This window comes from Tubulanus polymorphus, chromosome 9, assembly GCF_964204645.1.
Source record: "Tubulanus polymorphus chromosome 9, tnTubPoly1.2, whole genome shotgun sequence".
NCBI lineage: Eukaryota > Metazoa > Nemertea > Palaeonemertea > Tubulaniformes > Tubulanidae > Tubulanus > Tubulanus polymorphus.
Genome location: NC_134033.1, coordinates 9,245,937 through 9,267,582, shown reverse-complemented (window position 1 = coordinate 9,267,582; position 21,646 = coordinate 9,245,937). Strand labels below are relative to the sequence as shown.

Below are 21,646 nucleotides of genomic sequence, written 5' to 3'. Positions count from 1 at the left end.
TCATGTGAACCCTGCTGATTTCTGCGGTTAAGCCAATCATAGAGGAGTCTTTGCTTTCTGATTGGCCTTTTAAAACGGATATTTTGTGTTCAGATTTTTGGGAAAACGTTCATGTAAATTTCAACGAGGCTCTTTTTCAAAATTCAGCTCCCTATGATTTGGAGAATGGATAATGCTTTAATGAATGTATGTATGCTCGGTTGCACAGTCAATGGGCCATCATCTCTGGAAACCACGTCATTTAAATTCGTTCCATTTGACATGTATAGTAAAAGACCCAGCCTTACGGCTGGCCTAATAATCACGCTAATTCCTTCACTCGTGGCTGAGCTTCAATTTATTCTTTGAAAATCAACCTGGAACTTTACCGGTACCAACTTTTCCAGTGTAAAAAGGTACCGTAAAGCAGGCCGTTATGGGTTTTTAAGACACGAATATCCACGACGACTTTTTCAGGGACTGACTTTTCTTGCTGATTTGAATGTCGTACTAAGAAGCGTACACAAATTCAATCGAAATCCGTCTTTTCAGTTCATGACTTACGGAGTTAATTTGTAGGAGCGCCTAGATGTCCATGAGGTACAGGGATACGTGGACCCATTTGGATATCTACTTATTGATCCGTTAGTAAAACATCTAAACTAAAAAATTTCAAACAAATACAGTATAAAATGGCAATCTCCAAGATCACATGTCCAATCATGTTGTGAATGGCTGGGAATGCCATCCTTTTTATCATGCCTAAACTATGAATAGACCAAAGAACACTGCACTAATTTTTCTCTAGATCGACTGTTTTATTAGAACACAAGAACACAACTTACTGAAGGTATCTTTTACTCGATTATTTTTATTTCCCCTATTACTTGTTCAATCAGTGCAGTACCGTACTGGTACTCAATACTGATTATCGATAAAAAGGACAATGCATGAAAAAAGATGGCTTTATAACGCGTGCGTGGGGTCTTTTATTTCAAAAAAAGAGACGACCGTAAGCAATCTGATGTGGGTTTCGGACTTAATTATTTTCTTTTTATTTTGGCTTTCGGGAGTGGCGCGGGCGGCTTCGCGATTCGATGAGAAACAAGGTATCAACTTTGAAGAACCTAACAAAGGATGATAATCAAGCTGCTGCTGCTGCCCAATCGTATTTCAAACAACGATGATAGTCTTCTTTTACAGAAAAAACCACTTATAATCAATTTGTTTTGTTTCCTTCATCAATAACAATTTGATAATTAATGCTGAATAAACTCATTTATATCAATTTTCGTATCAGTGTCTCACGATTGATTTTGTCAAATTTGATAACTATGCTAAGTTTAAGATCCAAAAATCGAGCTGTTCTAGCTTTAATATGTTGTTGATAAACTGACAAATCCGTAAGTCGTCTACATAAATCAGAAGTGGTAATACTTGTTTACGTTATGAATTTAATCGACCATCAATTAGAGAATCAAGCACTAACAGTACTGTTGCTTTAACAAAGACATATATTCGGCTGGAATCGACCCTGAAAATGCAAATTCAGTTTGCTGTTAAAGTTAAGAATATACGCTAGGTAAAATATTCAACCAAAAAGAACTTACACTCATTAGAAGAAAGAATTCCTTGCATAAGTAAATCTCGATCTTTCCAATAATCAGGAAGTCCTTCCACTCTCACACCATACTTAAGTAATGCATAAATATTCCGACCCACATTGCAAAATGTATTGAAACCAATGGTATTGTAGTGTCCTTTATTCAAGCCAAAACAACTACAAATAGAGACAACAATTAGATTAGATACTTTTGCTCGTATGTAGGTACAAATCCATCCTCGCTTGCCAGGGGTCCGGTATCACTCCCGAACTCGCTTCCACCAGCCCCCTGGCCTCACGAAGCGTGATTTCATTACTGGCGCTGTTGTGCATGACGTCATATATCGATTTGCGAAATACTTCCTTGTTCAGTAAAACGTTCGCTGATTGGTCCATCAATAGAAGCCCAAATTCGTTTGTTACAAGCGCTGTGATTGGTACGACCGGATTCTGGTCGGCTAGTAGCGACTCAAACGACTCGTGAGGTCAAGGGGTTCGGCGAACAGCTTTAGCGTAGTGGGTTCGAATCCCTTGACGGGTCAAGCTGGTAAAAATCCATCGGTAAATATTCCATCGATGGAGTTTTTGTATGGATATCCGTAAAAAAACTCACTAGGTGACGATCTCCCAAGTTGAATTTTACGATATGATTCAACAACATAATTTGTCAAGGATTTCGAGAAGTTCATAAGAATCTTGGGTGGTGGTATATGCCAATAAGGGTTCACAGCCGGGGGACAGTTTCATGAATAGTCAAATTTCATGAATGCTTTGAGCGATCAATCATAATTGAGAATTTTAGCAATTTCTCCTTAGATTCCGACGCCGCAATTTTCTCTGTATCGCATACTTGTGACACGATCTTGACATATGCACAAACTAAGGTCGGTAAAATAACTTTTTTCTCATATCGGATGGATGACCTTGATATGCTAATTAGCCGTGTGCTCGAATTGCATATTCAGTCAAATTAAATTCCGCAAAAAATCAAATCCAATTCATTTTATTTCTTTGAACATAATAACATCAAATCCAATTTGATTTTATTCTGCATTCAACTCAATGCGACGAGGGAAACGATTGATATCGGTATTCGTTCCTGCCGTCTGTGCTACAAAACACGATTGTACTGTGTAAATCATATTGAACGGGGAGTGTATTTTGACAATATAACCCTCCCACAAATTGAAAAATGACCTCCCTATTCCTGGCTTTGGTTTGTGAAATGTCCTATCGTTAAACTAAACCACAGATTTGTTACCGACTACAGCAACCTTTAATGTCGAACGTCCCAACCGCTAAGCCATACACAGTGGCCATGAGTCCGATCACTTAAAGCAACGAAAATATATTACATGAACTATATCTCGCAGTGCTTGAATTTTTTTCAATATCCTTAACCCAATGCGAAATTGGCACGCTTGGGTTTTTCATAACATCGTTAAAAAGTTTACTTACACCTCGCCATGTACGATTCCAATGTGAAACACATCTTTGTCATCTATTTCTTTGAAGGTTACGCAACCATCTGTTGCTTTCGTAATGAAGTCCATATATTTGGGATAAGCTTCTCTTAAAATTTCTGGGAAAAAAGATTCAGCGCATACAGGTCCGTGAGCCGGCGGGATAAAACACACTTACATGAAGATGCCGATGATACTATGGTTTCTTTTGGAGTGTACTATGTAACATCATTGGAGCTGATTGAATTTTATATAAAAATTATTCCATTGAAATAAAAGAAAAGCGCAGTTAACGAGTCACAACTAGCAAACCTAGTTGGTCCTCATAAAATCCGCGCTTGCCGCAATTACGGTGCTAATATCCTCCATATTGGTACCAGGCATTCGTCAGAGAACAAGTTTTTCCAAAAGAAATGGGATTCGTCATTTAGCATCCGAGACATGTTCGCATGAAGATGCCTTCTACCCTGGAGGGTACATTTGAGAAACGTGCGATGCAACGTGCCGACGTAACCCATTACCAAACAATTTTTTTCAGCTTAATCAAAACGTCTACTTGCATGATGCCCGGGCGTGATGTATCGAGTCCACCACCCCATCTCACATGCCACTGGGTAATAGCAATTCGATTATCAAACTGTTTTACAAATACCGAATGATAGTCAACATCTTTTCTTTGATTAATTAAAAATGCCATAATTTACTATCTTTCCTATTACCAATTTTACAATCAGTGACGAACCGAGTTATTTTTGGAAGGTGACACATCGAATTGTTAAACCCTCAATAGAAATAACTCTGGACGTGAAGTATCATCATCTCTCCCCCGAACGGTAGCAATATTTTAAAACCTATTCATATACCTTGGTCATAATCATCAAACCGATAAGGTACCTCGACAGATGCCTGAAAAAAAAACAAATAGAAAACGCTGCAATATAAATGACCATAGGAATTTTGATTGAAACGCGAATATAAAATATATTTACTTGTACTGAGTATATCAAAACAGCAACGACCAGGAATTTATTCATGTTTATAGGTCGTGAAATCTGAAATTTGAATTGATTGTACGATTAGATTTCGTCGTTGCTTAAAAGAGAAGATTTGGTTTCGGATGGTCGCTAGAAAGCAGTCCGCTGTCACCAAAGGACAAGCAGCAATACAGCCTTTTTGAATAAGATACATTCTTGAACTAGTGAAGTTTTAGATTACCATGAAGGAACATATTCATAATGAAATATTACTATTATTATTATTATCCTCTTTTTCACACTAAAAATTACTGAGAGAATATAACTAAGAGCAATTTACACCTTATGTCGGTGACATCATAACATATCAATAGTCCTACAATCCTATAGAACCTCACACTTTACTCATTATGCTGCCTGGTGGCCATAATTTGATCGACCCAACGGATTTCCTACTTTAGTGTAGCGGTACCATTAAGTTTGATAGAAATGGCAGTTGCAGCTTCTAGCTGTTAACGTTGTCTTTTATGTTGCCCCTGGTGGTCATACTTTGAATCGAATACGTGATACCGTACTTGTGTACAAAGTTTGAAAAACATAGGTAGATAACTGCGGCCTCAGGGCTATTTACGATTTTTTTCGTTGGCCCCCTAGTGTCTCTGCTTAACTTATAATCGTACAAATTTTCAATAGGGTTCAAAAGTTTGAAAACAATTGGTTGACAAAGCTCTGGGCTGTGAACCACGGCTAGTTCCAACATCACGTGACGTGTGATGGCACCGCTAACCACAAGCCAGTGTCTTATTACAACTATTCCATACATAAATTGAAGTAAAATATACCCGGTAAATGAAAATGTTTTATTAAAGTGTCATTTTTTTCTATCATAGTATTTACTTTAAAAAAGATCAAAGGCTAACGGGTGGGCCACCAGTTCACTTCAAACAATTTGTTTTCATTCATCTAAAAAAGAAAAAGTCTCTTTGAGCCTTAGTTATCGATTCGAAGAATTATAAAGTAAGATTGTTCGAAACAATTAGGACTCTGCAATATGCAATATGCATGTCACGTTAGCTTTTCTAGGTGATTCTGATGATTAATTCATTGATTCGTCAACGCAAAAAAATGACGAAATTTGGTCAAACTATATGACGAAAATAAATCATTCGCGAACATTGTATTAGCTTTGACCCACGGTTTTGTGAATGACTGATGAACAATTTCTACAAGGTCACATTAGGTGGGGACTGTAAATCACGTATATTCTACACTCTTAGAAACCCACACAATATGATTGCGTCATTTTGTCAGTGCAGTTTGATTTGAGAAAATTTTGTCTGAAAGTTTGACGAAATAAAATCACTCGCAAGAAATGTAATACCGTTGCTCGCATTCCCTAATCCTGGAAGTCTAACGGTCACAAATGTCATATTAAACCATGGAGAACACCTTAAGTAACTAATCTATTATTCAAATTGCATGTGGAACCTTTATCATACGGGCACATTGAGTGTTTGCTGAAGAAACCAAACTAGTATGATAATGCAATGCTAGTTACAGAATCAAATACGTGTTAGTGGTAATAGCAGTAATGATAGTTATACACCAATATCCCAAGTATTTTAAAAAAAAGAAGCAAGTGCTGAAATTGATTATTAATTTTTTGACATATCACCATGTGTGAACTACGGTTATAATTTTGTAAGTTTTTGTGGTAGATTCCCTGGTGTGCAGACGAAATAGACCCGCAAAAACGAGAGAACGAATAAACAGCGTAGTTTCTCTATACAGAACAGAACAGCACTGCCGGAAAACTTTATTTTTCAAACATATACCCAAAGTTAATCAGGCGTGAAAATCAAATACGTGTGTTATACACCAATATCTCAAGTATTTTCAAAAATGAAGCAAGTACTGAAATTAGTTGAAATTTTTTTGACATATCACCCTTTGTGAACTACGGTTTTACTTATGTTAGTTTTTGATCATTAGTATATCACAGTATACGCCAACACAGTTAAATATCTTAGGCTACTTTTTGTAACGTCTATGAGATGTGACAATGAAATAACGCGCACTCACCGGGGATCGAGCCCATGTCTCATACGTAGAAAGCAAGCGTGCTAACCAGTAGGCCAATCGAACTAGTCCACTTGACCAGCAGTTAAACATGAGCTTGTTCTAAATGCGTTACACTCGTAGCAATGACACTCGGTAAAATAATCGGCGCAAAAAAACTGATTAATATGTTCCTTTCCATTGTAAAATCCAATTTTCCCACAAAACATTTAGATTTCTTTTCGTCAAAATAATATTGCTGACGAGTGACACAACCAGTCTGAGTGTTCGAAAATCTAGAAAAAGACTGTTCAGCCAGGAAATATTATCTAAGGTTTCACTTGTGCAAAACATCTCGTAAATTCGGGTTCTGGGCCCATCAACTTGATATCTGTTGCCCGGTCCATGAGGGTCTAAACCACTGAAGTATGATGAACATAAACTGGGACACCCGATTGCTGAAGATTCGGAAAAAATCTTCTTTCCGTTTTCCTTGGCCACAGTGTATCCTCGTAGACAGTTCACTGGCTATTCGCTACTGCTGTTACCGCTTACAACTCTAAACCCTCACCAAACGATGCAGTACGTTTATAAAATATGTATTTGGGTTTGGCGCCTAGCCAGCACAATTCTATTGAACGGAGCAGTTGGCTTGTGGAAACCTTCATGTTTTCATTTAAAATATTGTAGGTTCATCCAAATAATATTAACAGAGGTATGATATTATATTAACGACGTGATCTGGCACTCTGATTGTAAATTATGAACATTTTAAAATATTTTGTGCGTACTTACATGTTGCACTAATTGGAATGGAATGGCAGCGGAAACAAGGGTAAAACAATGAAATATCATCATTCTTATATCCATATATAGTTATCAATCAAATACAAAATGGTATTTACTCAGATATCGCATAACTGATATCTATTGCAAAACGGAAGTTAATCTGTCATAAAAACAGTTCACCGCCAGAAAAAAACAACAGTTATTTATTGCGTGTATTCAATGCCATACGCACCAGACCAAAATTGTATGAAGTTATTGTCGCAGATTATTGAAACCAAAGCAATCCGATTCTTTCTATACATATATGTACAGGGTGTCTCGGAAATTGTTAACCGGGGCGTAATGATTGATTATTCATTTGTTATCATATAGGTCTAATATCAATACCAATATCCGTGTGTTTTACTATCAGCCTACATTTCATTATTCTATAACACCGTAGATATTTAACTAAATTTAGTCTAAATTAACAGAGCATTTTTAGGTCTAGTTATGAATTCTATTTCTTATTTTACAAATATTGTCTTATTTTCATCGATGTTACTAAGGGGGCAGGATGGCAATCAGTTTTGGAGTGTCGGACTGTTTGTTTGTTTTAGAAATGTACTTGAAGTGTCAGTCAGGTTGTATTGTTTTGATAACTGCCTTCTGGTCTCTGCCACCCTTGGTGTCTTATGTAATAGTATCCTGGTGGAAAATTTGTTGAAAGAAAACAGAGATTCGAGTTGTAGCTTTTGAGCGGGTTGGATGTCCAGCCTCGTCTCTCCGATATATCGAAGAAAATAAAGTGAAATTTACGGTTTGAAGTTTTAAGAACGTTTTCTCGTCGTTGGTTCCTGATCGTCGACTTAAGGATTTTTTACGTAGCTACCCTGGGCTTCCGAGGCATTTGCCTATCGCGAAAATTTTCAGTAAAACGGGTGGCACAATTTTTATCTAGATGGTCCTGAGATCTGATTTTTTTATCGGAGGTGTCATATAGTATCTATTTTACAATCTGTAAATTTCATAGAATTCTGGACTCGTGTTTTTGTGAAATAATCGAAAATATACCAAAATCGAAGCAAATTGCCATTCTTTTTGAATACATGCGCTTCTGTGAAATCAAAATAGACCCGGACTGCTAGAACTATAAAGGGTGTTGGGTGTTGTTCAAACATTTTCACATAATTTTAGCTGGAAAAACGTCTAGATTGACTTCCAGGCCTGTCTAAACGTAGGGGTCTGACTCGCGCCTAACTCTCGAATAACGTGGCTCGACCTATGAACTATCGTTTCTTGGATCCAAGAAATATGGTAGCCTATTAGGAACATTTTTAAAATTCAAGTGTGGACAGAATTCGCCGAATGGTGGATTTCTATTTTAAATTCGAATCAATCGAGATCAAGGTTAAATTCTATTTCATAATATTTCAGTCGCAATGTTGACATTTTGTTTCAACAGATCAAAGTTTCGGCTTCTTTGATTATATTTGTGAATGACCCCGATGCGTCTCCGTACAATAGACACCGCGCACTACCGCATTTAGAGACCGGTTGTGCCCATCCTCCATTTTACATTTTCGATGCACGTCAAATAAGGTCAAACATGTAAAGTAGCAAGTTACTTCCTGGTTAAGATGGCGTCTCTTCGAATCTGCTTAGCTTCGAGCGATATCAAAATTGCCCTTTACAATGGACGGAGACATTAATTGCTTAAGTATCAGATAAATCCGCTGATAATGTACCTGGTACTCGGAATATAAACTAACAAGGATCGAAATCTAATGCGAGGTGAGATCTGCCGCGACCGTCACTGAATACAGAACATTCTGAAGGAACAGGGGACATCATTTCTACATCTACCGTTCGTGAGATGTATTTAGTGAATTGATGTTTTAAAAGTGTTGTAAAATGACTTTATTTAGTAACTGAATAAAGTTTACAATTTTACAGTGTCTATAGAATCATCAAAACCATGTCTCGACCAGACAGATAATCCAATCACAATTCAAATTGAAGGCTCGCTAGTGCAGTTATTCACAGAATCCAGCTCTTTAAACCTCATCAGTTTATCAGATCGTGAGCAGTGGAGAAATAAAGTACACAACATCTTGGTGCAGCGGCGCTTGCTGATGTAACTGATGATGATGAGTTTATCAAAATCAAGGAGTTTCACCGCCTGTTATTTGGAATCTCATTTCATGACAGCTAATGCTGATTCTTTATTCTCTTTGATTACTGCATGATGTTATCATTCTGAAATTAAGATACATATCACACTTACAATTAAACCTGGATTGACTTTACAATTAATGGTTCAGAATCCATTTTTCAAACTTACCTTGACGCATTGCAATCTATTCTTTTCATGTTGAGCTAATTTGATACGCATTACTTTAATTTCTTAAAACATCCTACGAGTTGTGACTCACAAAATCATCACTAACACGCTCACAATAATCTACAGTAGATAATCAATATAGTGTTTGTGAAATAGCACTCATATTCAATGTTCACATTTTTACGCAGTAAGTAAGTAGGTGAAGTTACCTTTTTTATGTCATTATTTTCACTGGATCAACTGCTGATGTCCAATGTCACATTAAGAACAATCAATCAATCGCCTCGAGTGAACAAACAAATGGCCTCTGCTGCATGGTTCAGTATGTCAGTAGTTGTATAGTAGTATTTTATGAATTGTTGTTTCCAACCACCACCAGTCCAAATTGCTGATTGACGACCGGTGGGTTTCGACGGCGCTGTCACGCTGCCATTCTGAATAGAGAATTTTGTTATCTCTAACGCCATTTTTCTCGGGGTTGCCAATGACCACTAGATGGCGCTTAACATTCACCTTGTAAAAGACGATTAAATCTTCATCAACGACTAAATGATCATTTGAGGTAAGTATCGAGCAACTGATTTATAATCAGTGTGTTATTATCATTCTTAGGGTGCTATAGACTTACCTAATCGCATCCGTAGGCCTGAGAAATATCCTATTGTTTCGCGAAATGTGCGTATATTTTGAGCGGCTGCCAACCATTTTAGTTCAAAGTTCATATGCAGTGGCGCTCCTAGGAGAGTGGCTATGGGAAGCCGTAAAGGCCAAAATATATTCAATTCAATTTAACTTCAGTGTTATTTTTCAAGACCCGAGTGAAATCAAATAAATTACTGAAATAACAATGAAACATTAGGCTAAGAGCCATGGCTCAATAGATTACAAAAGATATCACAAGTCTCTGATCTAACGTCCCAGCGGGGTCAGTTTTAACTGTCGGGTACCGGTACCACAGTTCTATCTTACGATGCCGCCACTGGGTATTCAACCAGCCATTTCCAAGAGAGAGAATTAGGAACTTTTGAATCATGACTGATTTTAGATTAATCTGAACAGTTGGAGCAAGGCAATACGAGCCGGATCCGGGGTAGACATACGTGTCCGGTACATGTATCAAACAGGGGATTCTTTATGGCCATAAAACCAAACAAATGTGTTGAAAATAAAAATGCTTTATTATTTAATTAAGGTTAAGGAAACCAAATCCTTTGAAAACCAATTTCAACGCTAACATTTATAATTCGATATACAATTCACAGCTAATAAATATTTACAGTAAGGCCTAACAGTTAATAGGCCAGGCCTAATTAATAAGCCTATTCGAAATAAAGTTATTATTTATTATTAAATAACTTTATTTTAGGTAGAATTAAATTAACACAGTTTATCATATCATTATTCATAGTAATTATTGAATTAGTACACACAGATATTGTTTCAAAAATTAATTAATAACAACATGATCCTTAATTTAAGAGCGAAGTGTGCGCTTGAGATTTGATATTGCCGCGCAAACAATAACTACATCATCCATTAAAGGAACGGTTTTGACCTCCAGCGTATTCTTTAAAATTCTGAAATTCTTCATCCGCCCTATAGCTTGCTCAATATATATCCGGACGGTTGCAATTCGGGATGTAGTTTTCACTGAATCGTTGGTCATCTGTGCATTATGATAAACACTCGGGTATGGGCGGCCATTCCCGCCAAAAATCAGCGTTTCGTCTATTTTTCTGTACTTCGACAAAATGTCATAGTACACCGCCAAAATGTGTTAGCGTAACGTCAAATTGTGTAATCCGGCTAAATAACACAGGAGGGCGACACTGTACGGACAGTATTTTGCGGTATTTTTCTCGCATTGCGATCATCTCAAGGTCGTTTTATTGAAATAATTTTGCGAGTATCAAATCGACAAATCGTATCATATTCCCTAAACCCAATAAAATGATTTTATTGTTACTTTAGTTAGTTAATACTATAATATATAGTAATAATGTACGGTAAAATAGCGGAAGTAAATACTTTGCCGTAAACCTATGGAAGCCCTGAGACGACATCTTGAGTTCATGAGTTCCGAGTTCATAACTTCCTGAGTTCTCAAGTTCATGAGTTCGTCTAATGAAAAAAGCCTGCGATACCGAAACGTCGAATGTAAACACGATGCTCTATCAAAGACCCGCGTCTCAGGCTCAGACGACACTGAATAACCAGCGATTAATGGTATGTTGAAGGGCGCCTCCGTTCCTCCTCTGGTAGGTAGCTCGGATTTTCTGTGCGCGGGCTAGAGAGAAGGGTGACTCCGAATAACCGGTGACTCTCGATGAATCTGCTCGGGTTTTAATGATGAAAAAGATAACAAACGCTCGTTATGAGAAATTTTTAAACATCTATTTATTTTCTATAAACCATCAAGAAAGCTGATGATAGACTGGTTGCCGGTCGACTTCATATGACTGCCAGTGCAGAATTGGGGACAGTCAACCAGTCTTGGTTGATGCTGGACATCATTTTTTTAGTTAATTCATGACGTAATCGGATTTAACATCCTTATAATAGGATTCTTTATGTCGCATAATTTCATAGTGTTGTACATGCCCAAATAAACTCGAAATATCTTCACCAAGAATCTTAGTGTCTGATGTACCACAGTTGTACCACAGTTGGTTACACTAGGATCGTAGAGCGACGGAGATCACTGGTGGAGACAACCACTGCCAGTGCTGGGTGAAGAAATATCATAAACTCTGGAAGTTATGAACTTGGGAACTCATGAACCCAAGGTGTCGTCTCAGGGCTTCCATATAGGGCCTCCATACCTGAGACGACATCTTGAGTTTATGAGTTCCGAGATAACTAATAAAGTAATAATAAATTCATTTTATTGGGTTTAGGGAATATGATACGATTTGTCGATTTGATACTCGCAAAATTATTTCAATGAGACGACCTTGAGATGATCGCAAAGCGAGAAAAATACCGCAAAATACTGTCCGTACAGTGTCGCCCCCCTGTGTTATTTAGCCGCATTACACAATTTGACGTTACGCTTACACATTTTGGCGGTGTACTATGACATTTTGTCAAAGTACAGACAAATAGACGAAACGCTGATTTTTGGCGGGAATGGCCGCCCATACTCGAGGGGATTGCTAACGTTGCGTGTCTTGACATTAAAATTTCCTGAACTTTGAAACCTCGGTCGGCCATTATTTCGTCGTGTGGTTCAATGAAGTCGAGAATACCGCAATCAGTGAATATATATTTATCACTAGCACGACCTCCGTAGCAAGGCGAAACGTACGATATCAATCCATTTGGAGTAATGGCAATCAAAAACTTTATCGTATAAGAATGTTTGTAGTCGCTCCAAGTAGCTGCTTGTAGGTCGAGCGCTGTTGGTGTTTCAATAGAAATTTCAGTGCAGTCCACGATACACCTTATATGCGGATAAAAGTAAACAAATGCAGCTGGTAGAAGAGCTTTGGTTTGATTCTTTGAAGGCCAGATAATGATACATGATAATTCAAGCCTCATTAGACGTATCCACGTTGAAAATATCGAGCTAACGGCAGAAATTGATACGTTGAAGCGGTGTGATAAATCACGAACCAATAACCCCAGACGTAAACGCATCAAAACCATGAAATATTCATCTTCGAGGATTAGTTTTCTCCTTCTACCCATCTTATTGTTCGACAGAGTTTCTCTTGTTTGACCACCTTTCCAATAAACCATACAGGCAGCTTTTTCAGACAAGAAATTGAAAATAGTTTTCAAAGTTGCCCGATTATCGAAACCGGTAAAGAACTTTACGTCAACATCCCGCGTCATCTCATCAAATGCGACGCACGATGTCAGGCTCATCATGTTCCCATCACCTGAACCGTCTACCGCAACATCCGTATATATCGGCTGCGTTGTCGTCTTCTTACTAATCACTGAACGTGAACAATCTCTATTTTTTCGCTTCTTTGGCATATTTTGTTCCTCGTTTGTAACGTATGGATAAGGGTTGATATCGGTCGGCCTCCCATCGATGAAATGATTTGAGCAGACCTTCGACGTCACTGTTAGCTGCTTACCCAGTTTTTCAAATGTTGGATCATTGCGTCGGACAATGTCGTAATATATCAATTTTCCATCTACATGAGGTTTCTTTATCTCTGAGAACGGATAATTTCTTGCGTTTTCACAAAAACAGCAATATTGTCATTTTTCCCCATCTGTAAATAAACGTAATACACATGTTAGTTATGAAAGCTTCTTAATTTGAAAAATTGATTTTATTTTCATTTCAGAATGGCTGAGATCCAGGGATACGATGATTTTGTCAAATTCACTGTAGACAAATTAAAATCGTATTTATGCGCTCGCGGTTTAAGGACGACGGGCACGAAAGCTGAATTGTTCGCAAGATGCTTTTGTGCATGGGAAAAAAAACTCCATCTAAAATAAGCGACGTACAAATCGAGAAAAAACTAATCGATGATTACAAACTTACGCTAATAAAGGCAGGACTGTCGATCCGAAATCAACTTCGAATTGGTCCACCGATATGAGAAATTGGACCATGCTGAACATAGGACAGATATTCAAATTCATCCTTGAACACAGAGATTACAATATGGATTACATCGGAAAGTACAAAACCATGAAGGCCTATTCCTACTTTGCAAGCGGATTCGTCGGACCAATCATGTATGAATTAATTAATTTATCTATTCCAATCATCGTATATAAATCAACAGTAACACCTTCGCAGAAAATCAACGATTATAGTCCTCATAACGGTTGGATATCTTGTGATCGCCAGACTAGTGATATCAAGACAGCGTGGTGCAGTTGCACAGCAGGTTATGGAGAGACGTGCAATCATGTAATCGCAGTACTTTATAAACTTAATCATGCTAGTGAAAATTACCTAAATGATAAATCATGTACGGAGGAAGGATGCGCGTGGAACAATCAAGCCAGGAAACAGATCAAACCAATGAGAGTTAGTGATATGAAATTCAGAACTGATGCGGTAGCCTTGAATTATGATGGAAACGACGATGATGAGATTGATGAAAACGATACTACGCCAGTTATTTCGAGAAAGAACTTTGAACCGAGAACAGCACAACATAGAGTGATTGACGAAACAAGATTAGCGTCACTATATGAAAATCTGCATACTACAGCTGAATAGATCAGTACTTATCTCGGTTTTGTCATTGCGAAACAACTCACAGATAGCACCTGCACTTCCACCAACTATTCAGGAAATAATCGATCATGAAGAGGATTGTAAAATAATTGAAACGATTATTTCAATATCTAATGCGCAAATTGAAGTACTTGAGGGCGCAACAAGAGGACAATCTTCATCGAATATATGGAAAATTCATCGAATAGGCAGAATTACTGGCTCCGTGTGCCATAACGTATACACCAAGCTACGTACTTGAACGATTATCATCATTGCTCAATCATAGGCTCATTGATTATAATGAAAAAACTATCCTTTCATTCAAGGTCAACACAATGTTACGATCAAGGGCAGCAGATGTCGACTGCGAAAATCTTCTCTTCCGAGTTTGTACGGCTGGCCCTTCATTAGCTTCTGTTCCGGCCGTAATTTGGGGCAATGAAAAAGAGGAAGAAGCAAAAGCGAAATTCCTTTCGACGATGAAAGATAGGGGCCATGTCGATTGTTCTGTATCGACATGTGGTCTGTTTTGCGACAAACAGAAGCCCTATATTGCTGCATCCCCAGATGCGATTTTCGAGTGCAAATTTTGTGGGAAGTTTGTCGTGGAAATTAAATGCCCGTATTCGATAAGAGGAAAAAACATTTTAAAGAACAATCAACAGACGGCAATTCTGGTTATGAACGGCGGTCAAATTCAACTGAATCGCAGCAGTAACTACTACAGTCAAATCAACTGCGAAATGAAAGTGACGGGTATATCGGCGTGTTTCTTCGTTGTGTGGACGGGTTATGACCTGTTCATTGAACAAATTTCATTTGACAATGATTTATGGGAGAGAATCGAAACGAATTCGGCAATATTTTTCAAAGACAAGATCATACAATATCTCAAAAGGAAGTGAAAAAGCCATGTACGGATGAAGCGATCACTAGCTACGACGATTCCAAATGAAGGAATTATATGTATATATAGCTAGAATATAATTTTGTACAGCCCAACAAGATTATTTGAACCTTTTTTTTCAATTTAGTTGTACAGTGTATTTTTAATTTATTATGTACATACATGTACGTAGCTAATATTTCCCGACTGTAAATACCTTTAATAATAATTTTAATTGGTATGCCTAGTAAAAACTACAATCTGTATAAAGCATTTCAATAGATAATATATTTGTTTTATATTTCAATCTGTAATAATGTCAATCAACTTTCATTAATCATATGTAAATGTTTTGATAAATTATTAAATTCGTCAGTATCATTTCCAATACGAGTTAAGATGTTTTCTGATTAAGTGACCGGCGAGGATTGTGAGCGGACTGGCTGGTGTCAAGACAAAGGATAACGAAAAAATCACGGGGTCGTCGTATACATTAAGTACATGTATGAATATTTAAACAAAAAACATCCATTTGAAAATGTCTAAAATAGCTAAATGAAATAGACATTCGGGCCAGCGGTGCACTTAGATCACTAATAACACTGAAATTAAATTGAATTGAATATATTTTGGCCTTTACGGCTTCCCATAGTCACTCTCCTAGGAGCACCACTGCATATTTTACTTTGAACTAAAATGGTTGGCAGCCACTCGAAATATATACGCACATTTCGCGAAACAATAGGATATTTCTCAGGCCTACGGATGCGATTAGGTAAGTCTATAGCACCCTAAGAATGATAATAACACACTGATTATAAATCAGTTGCTCGATACTTACCTCAAATGATCATTTAGTCGTAGATGAAGATTTAATCGTCTTTACAAGGTGATTGTTAAGCGCCATCTAGTGGCCATTGGCAACCCCGAGGAAATGGCGTTAGAGATAACGAAATTCTCTATTGAATACCGATATTTTCGGTACCACACGCTAAACAAGTGCATGCAGAAGCGTTACCTGGTAGTATTAACGGAATTTCTTTCTTCATTGGTATAAAAAATGACTTTAAAGAGGTCCATGGAACGTAAATCGAGACACAGTGTAGGCGGCTATGTTACATTGTTCACGTGATGGAATACTGAAATCTGATTGGATCCGTAAAATCCGCGGAAGATGGCGGACGGGCAAAACCTGTCCCATATTGAATGGGACAGGCAACCAGTCTACCGCATTTCCTGGTTTTTTCACACGTGCGTTTACACGGTACTTCTGCTCATTGAAGGTAAGATATTCTATGAATAATGATTGTCTGGCCCTAAGTGCCCCGAAAATGTCTACTACAGCAAGATGTTAATACGGGACCGACGGACAGGATATCAATCATCTTGTCTAGTAATTACACTGTGAATTCAATGCAATTTAATTTTCACTTTATTTCTATTGATCTCACGCATTGCTTTACAGATACCAGTGTAGCGTTTGAACAATTGTTATTATTAAAATGTACTATATTGTATTGTATTGAATTGTATTGAATAATATTTAGAGGGGCGGGCTAGGCATGTTAAATGTAAATCTATTTACTGTTGTTTAATTTTTAAGATGTTTACTGTATAAAGATATTGTGTATTGATATGTTGGATAGATGGGGGGAGGGGGGCTGGGTGGGATCACTTACTTAAATTCGTATTTTAACCGGCTAAATATCCGTTGATTTCATTCATGCTGGTAGTGTCCGTAGCACGCGAGTGGCGGCGCTATCAGCTGGTGTTGGTTTGTTGTCATGCTAGTTGTTGGGCTAGCGGGGTTGGTCGCTTGGCTGAATTGCCCGTTGTCATGCTGGGATGCTGGGGTCAACCGTTTATCATTATTTGACGATATTAACTGTTTTACCGGTCGTGTTGACTCCCATCATCTCAGTTTGACAATTGACAGCCAGACCTGGTAAGCATTAGTTGGTTTGTCGGTCAGCTCCGGTCTTTGGCCATCTTCACCCGTCAAGGGATTCGAACCCACTACGCTAAAGCTGTTCCCCGAACTCCTTGACCTCACGAGTCGTTGGAGTCGTTACTAGCCGACCGGAATCCGGTCGTACCAATCACAGCGCTTGTAACAAACGACAGTAGACTTCTGTTGGTTTTGCCTTTAAATGGACCAATCAGCGAACGTTTTACCGAACAAGGAAGTATTTCGCAAATCGATATATGACGTCATGCGCAACAGCGCCAGTAATGAAATCACGCGTCGTGAGGCCAGGGCGCTGGTGGAAGCGGGTTCGGGAGTGATACCGACACCCCTGGCAAGCGAGGATGGTCTTTGGCCGGGCTGACCGACCATTCACGTAGTTGGTTGGCTGTAATCAATTCTACGATAATATTTATTCAGTTAGATATAGCCGTCTCCTTATATCGTTTTTACGATAATCGTGATCGACAGCTTGCTCTGCTGATATATTTATTAAGATCTTAGTCCCTTAGTTATACGCGGTAGTAAAAGACGTATCGTCGTACCTCAGTCGTACGTTTGTCTTTATTTTTAAAGACAGGATATTTAGACAGTGTAACACTACGCTACTAAAAAGAAACGAATTAGATTTTGAATAGAGCGATATTTTATTAGGAATAATGTAAATTTGTAAATAATGTATATAAATATTGTGTATTCTATTATTAGAGTATTCTAAACCGTTAATAACAATTTCATACAGTATTTCATATGCAGCTTTAGACTAGTCAGTTCAATTCCAGAATAGGTCAAAATAGTTTCATCGTGCAGGGTTTTCTTAAACGAGGGGAGTGGTTCGGTTTCAAATTGCCGCCCGAAACCTGATTGTCGACCATTTCTCGGGTCGGCAATCGGCAATCGGCAGTCAGAAACCTGATAGTCGACCATAGTAATAGGGATAATAGGCTTTCAAGCCAAAGGTCGAACGGTCGAGCTCGTAAAAAATGAAAAACATAAAAATAATAACAATTTCTACTTGAATTACTCGCGAAACTCATAAAAATGAAAAATAAATTCTCACACGCTCGAATTTATTTTTCATTTTTATGAGTTTCACTCCTAATTCAAGTAGAAATTGTAATTATTTTTATGTTTTTCATTTTTTACTCACCCACCCGTTCAACCTTTAGCTTGAAAGCCTATTATCCCTATTACTCTTAAAATATTCATATATATGAATAACATTTAAATCATTGAACTTCTAAAATCAATTTTAATAAAAAATATAGTATTAAAATGGAAGCAAATAAGTACTACTGCCCAACATGTAATATCGATATAGATAAATCCCAAAAAGCAAGACACAATAAAACTAAAACACATTTAGAGAATAAATTGAAACTAGAATATTTACAGTTATATTCAGAACAGTTAACAAAAGGAAAGAAATTTATTGAATTATGGAACACTGATCCAAATAATGAACAATACGTTGAGGATACGATGTTTATACTAGAAAATGATTCTATTTTAGCCTATATACATTCAATGTACAGAGCTATAGAATAAATCTATAAATTCACAGCTGTTACAGTTGTTACTATAACGACGAGACATTATGACACGTCATAATCAGAAACGTGTAGAATATTCTAGAAAAGGCGCGCCGGAACTAGATGACGTGGCATAATCAACGACGTGTTCATTCTAGAAATCACCCCGGAAATGGATATACGCTGTAATATTGTGCTCAGGATATTCTATCTTTCGAAACGAAATAAGGAGTTTATAGTATACAATTATAAATCTAAATGTAAGTACTGTTTGTTGTAGTTATTAGGGCTATTAAATATGAAACCTTTAGATATATTTAAGCGTATTTAGTATATCTTTTAGATAGTTAGAGTTACCGCTAATATCTTTTAGATTAATAAAAAGTCATACACATCAAGAAGCGATAGAGAAACTCAAGATACTCTTTCTGCCTGAGGAATCAACAGCAATGGATATCGAACCAATAGAAATTAACACAAGAAACACCAAAAGATCAACGAAGAAACTATATAAGAATTTCAAAAACATTAAGACTCCAATGATTAAGTTTAACATTTGTTGATGTAGTTAAATATTTACCAGCAATTGAAAAAATGTTTGTAATTATAAATTGTATTTATAGAAATCAAATGATGTATTAGAAGAAATGACTGAACAACTTGTATAATGTATTGTGTAAATCTGATTTGTGAATTTTTATGTTCAGTCGTTTCTATTATGTTTAACGCATGCGCATTAAGCAAAACCGGCCATAAATGGCCGCATGTGACTGACACATGTAACGCATGTGACGAGGGACATGAATGCGTTTGAATTTTCTATGTTCAGTTGTTTCTATTTTACAGAATTTATAGAATGAATTTATAATTATGATTAGCGCATGCGCATTGATCAAAACCGGCCATAAATGGCCGCATGTGACGCATGTAACGCATGTGTTGTTTCTATTTTACAGAATTTATAGAATGAATATATAATTATGATTAACGCATGCGCATTAAGCAAAAAACTGGGTTTTTGCCCAGTGGTATTATTTAGATATCAAGGAATTGAAACAACTTATCAAAAGCAACGAAGAATGAAAAAGGATGACGTTGGTCGAAGAAATGGAAGAGGATTATAAAATATTAACCAATTTAGTAAAAAAATACGTATAATAAATGGAACCAGAACAACCACAAACTATCAATATTACAAATAACACTGGTGTTATAAATATATATTACAAAAAGTGTTCTAAATGTGAATTAGATAAATTAGCTTTAACAGAATTTAGTAAGCGTAAGATTAGCAAAGATGGTTTTCAATATTACTGTAAAACTTGCATTAAACTATATACCAAACAATATCGAGAAGATAATATAGAACATTACAATGATTATATGACAGAATATATGAGAGAAAGATATCAAACAGATCTTAATTTTAGATTGAAACAATGTTTACGGTCTAGATTAACACAATTATTCAACAAAGAAACACATTCAGAAACATTATCTAATTTATTGGCTTGTTCAGATGAATTTCTAAAATCATGGATTATATATCAATTCGATGATAAAATGAATATAGATAATTATGGGGATTATTACCATATTGATCACGTGTTACCAATATCTAAATTTAACATGAATGATGAATACAATAAAAAACTTATTTGGGGTTGGAAAAATTTAAGACCTTTAGAAAAGAAAGAAAATCAAATCAAATCTAATAAACTAGATTTACAGTTATATTTAGAACAGTTAACAAAAGCAAAGAAATTTATTGATCAATGGAACAATAATCCAAATAATGAACGATACGTTGAGGAATTTGATATCAAGGATCCGAAATGACTTATCTGGACAGTTATAGTTACTGCTCCTAATAGATAGACAATAGTAGTGAGATATTAAATCCTAATTTAAATAAAATATAATAAAAAAACAATAACTTCAACTGCTAGTGAATTCTATTATATTTTTAAAATTTTTTTTCAAAAAGAGAATACTTTATATTTTGAATAGATCCGAATAGAAATTCTTTAAATTCAAATAGCTAGTATCAGTAGTCAATACTAGAGTTCTTTAACTTTAACTATCTAGCATCATTTGAAGAATACTTATAATACTATTCTTATTAAATTTCTCTAATATAAATGTCAAAGAAATCTAATAAGAATAGTATTGATATTGAAAAAACATTAGATGATTTGGGTATTAGTGATAATAAAGATACAGTTGTTTCTAATTCTATTCAAGTTAATAACAATATAGATTATGAATACTATTTATATTGTAAGCATCATCTTGAATTATTAATTGCTGGCGGGAAATCTAAGGAGTTTTTAAATAGAATCATTACTTTTCAAGAACTAGATGCTATGAAACCAGATAAAGTAATCAAATATTTTAAGATTTATGAAGAGTCAAGATTAGCTAGAATAAATGATTCTATTTCTAATGGTATTGTCAAATGTTATTCAAAATTATGTAACCAGTTAATACCAATTGATGATGAAAATAAATTACATAATGATTTGAAAAATGACTATTTAGTTATGACTGAATTACAAAAATGGGTTGGATATGCTTCATTTCAATTAGGATCGGTTATGACATTAATTTCTACTGGAGTTATAACATTTTCGAATATCAAACCTATGGAATATAAATCAGGTAAGAACGAAACAGATGTACTACAACCAAACGTCGAAACAGAAAATGAATCAGAACAAAAATTAACTAAAATAAATGAGTGATGGAGTTAAGAAAAAGGCTAGATCCGAGAAACAAATTAAATGGGCAAGAGAATTAGGTAAAAGATCTTCAGAATTAAAAAAAGCTAAGAAAAAGAAATTAACTGATATAAATGAATCTGGTATTAATTCAAA

At 36.3% G+C, this 21,646-nt stretch overlaps 2 protein-coding genes across 4 annotated transcripts in view; both read right to left on the bottom strand.

Moving 5' to 3' along the window:
- Positions 1 to 773: 773 nt before the first annotated feature.
- LOC141910735 (uncharacterized) overlaps positions 774 to 21,646 on the bottom strand; it is a 284,387-nt gene continuing 263,514 nt past the window's right edge. Inside the window, exons 1-6 of one of the 3 annotated variants that reach the window (XM_074801483.1) lie at positions 6,873 to 6,950; positions 4,035 to 4,097; positions 3,909 to 3,951; positions 3,041 to 3,164; positions 1,590 to 1,759; positions 774 to 1,513 (exon numbers count right to left, since the gene is read on the bottom strand). In XM_074801483.1, the coding sequence (XP_074657584.1) occupies positions 1,464 to 1,513; positions 1,590 to 1,759; positions 3,041 to 3,164; positions 3,909 to 3,951; positions 4,035 to 4,097; positions 6,873 to 6,947 (525 nt within the window). In that variant the 5' untranslated portion in view covers positions 6,948 to 6,950 and the 3' untranslated portion in view covers positions 774 to 1,463. Of the gene's footprint in view, positions 1,514 to 1,589; positions 1,760 to 3,040; positions 3,165 to 3,908; positions 3,952 to 4,034; positions 4,098 to 4,916; positions 4,941 to 6,872; positions 6,951 to 21,646 lie in introns of those variants that run through there. The other 2 variants (XM_074801485.1, XM_074801484.1) reach the window with 2 other exon arrangements.
- LOC141910525 (uncharacterized) lies at positions 11,931 to 13,173 on the bottom strand. Its single transcript, XM_074801219.1, has 2 exons — positions 12,350 to 13,173; positions 11,931 to 12,048 (listed from the first exon to the last, which is right to left on the bottom strand). The coding sequence occupies exons 1-2, from the start codon at positions 13,171 to 13,173 to the stop codon at positions 11,931 to 11,933; spliced, it is 942 nt and encodes a 313-aa protein (XP_074657320.1).

Coding starts and splice junctions, on each gene's coding strand:
- LOC141910525 (XM_074801219.1), bottom strand. CDS start 13,173: ATGCCAAAGAAGCGAAAAAATAGAGATTGTTCACGTTCAGTGATTAGT. Junction 12,049..12,349: donor TTAATGTCAAGACACGCAAC/GTTAGCAATCCC, acceptor TTACTTTATTAG/TTATCTCGGAACTCATAAAC.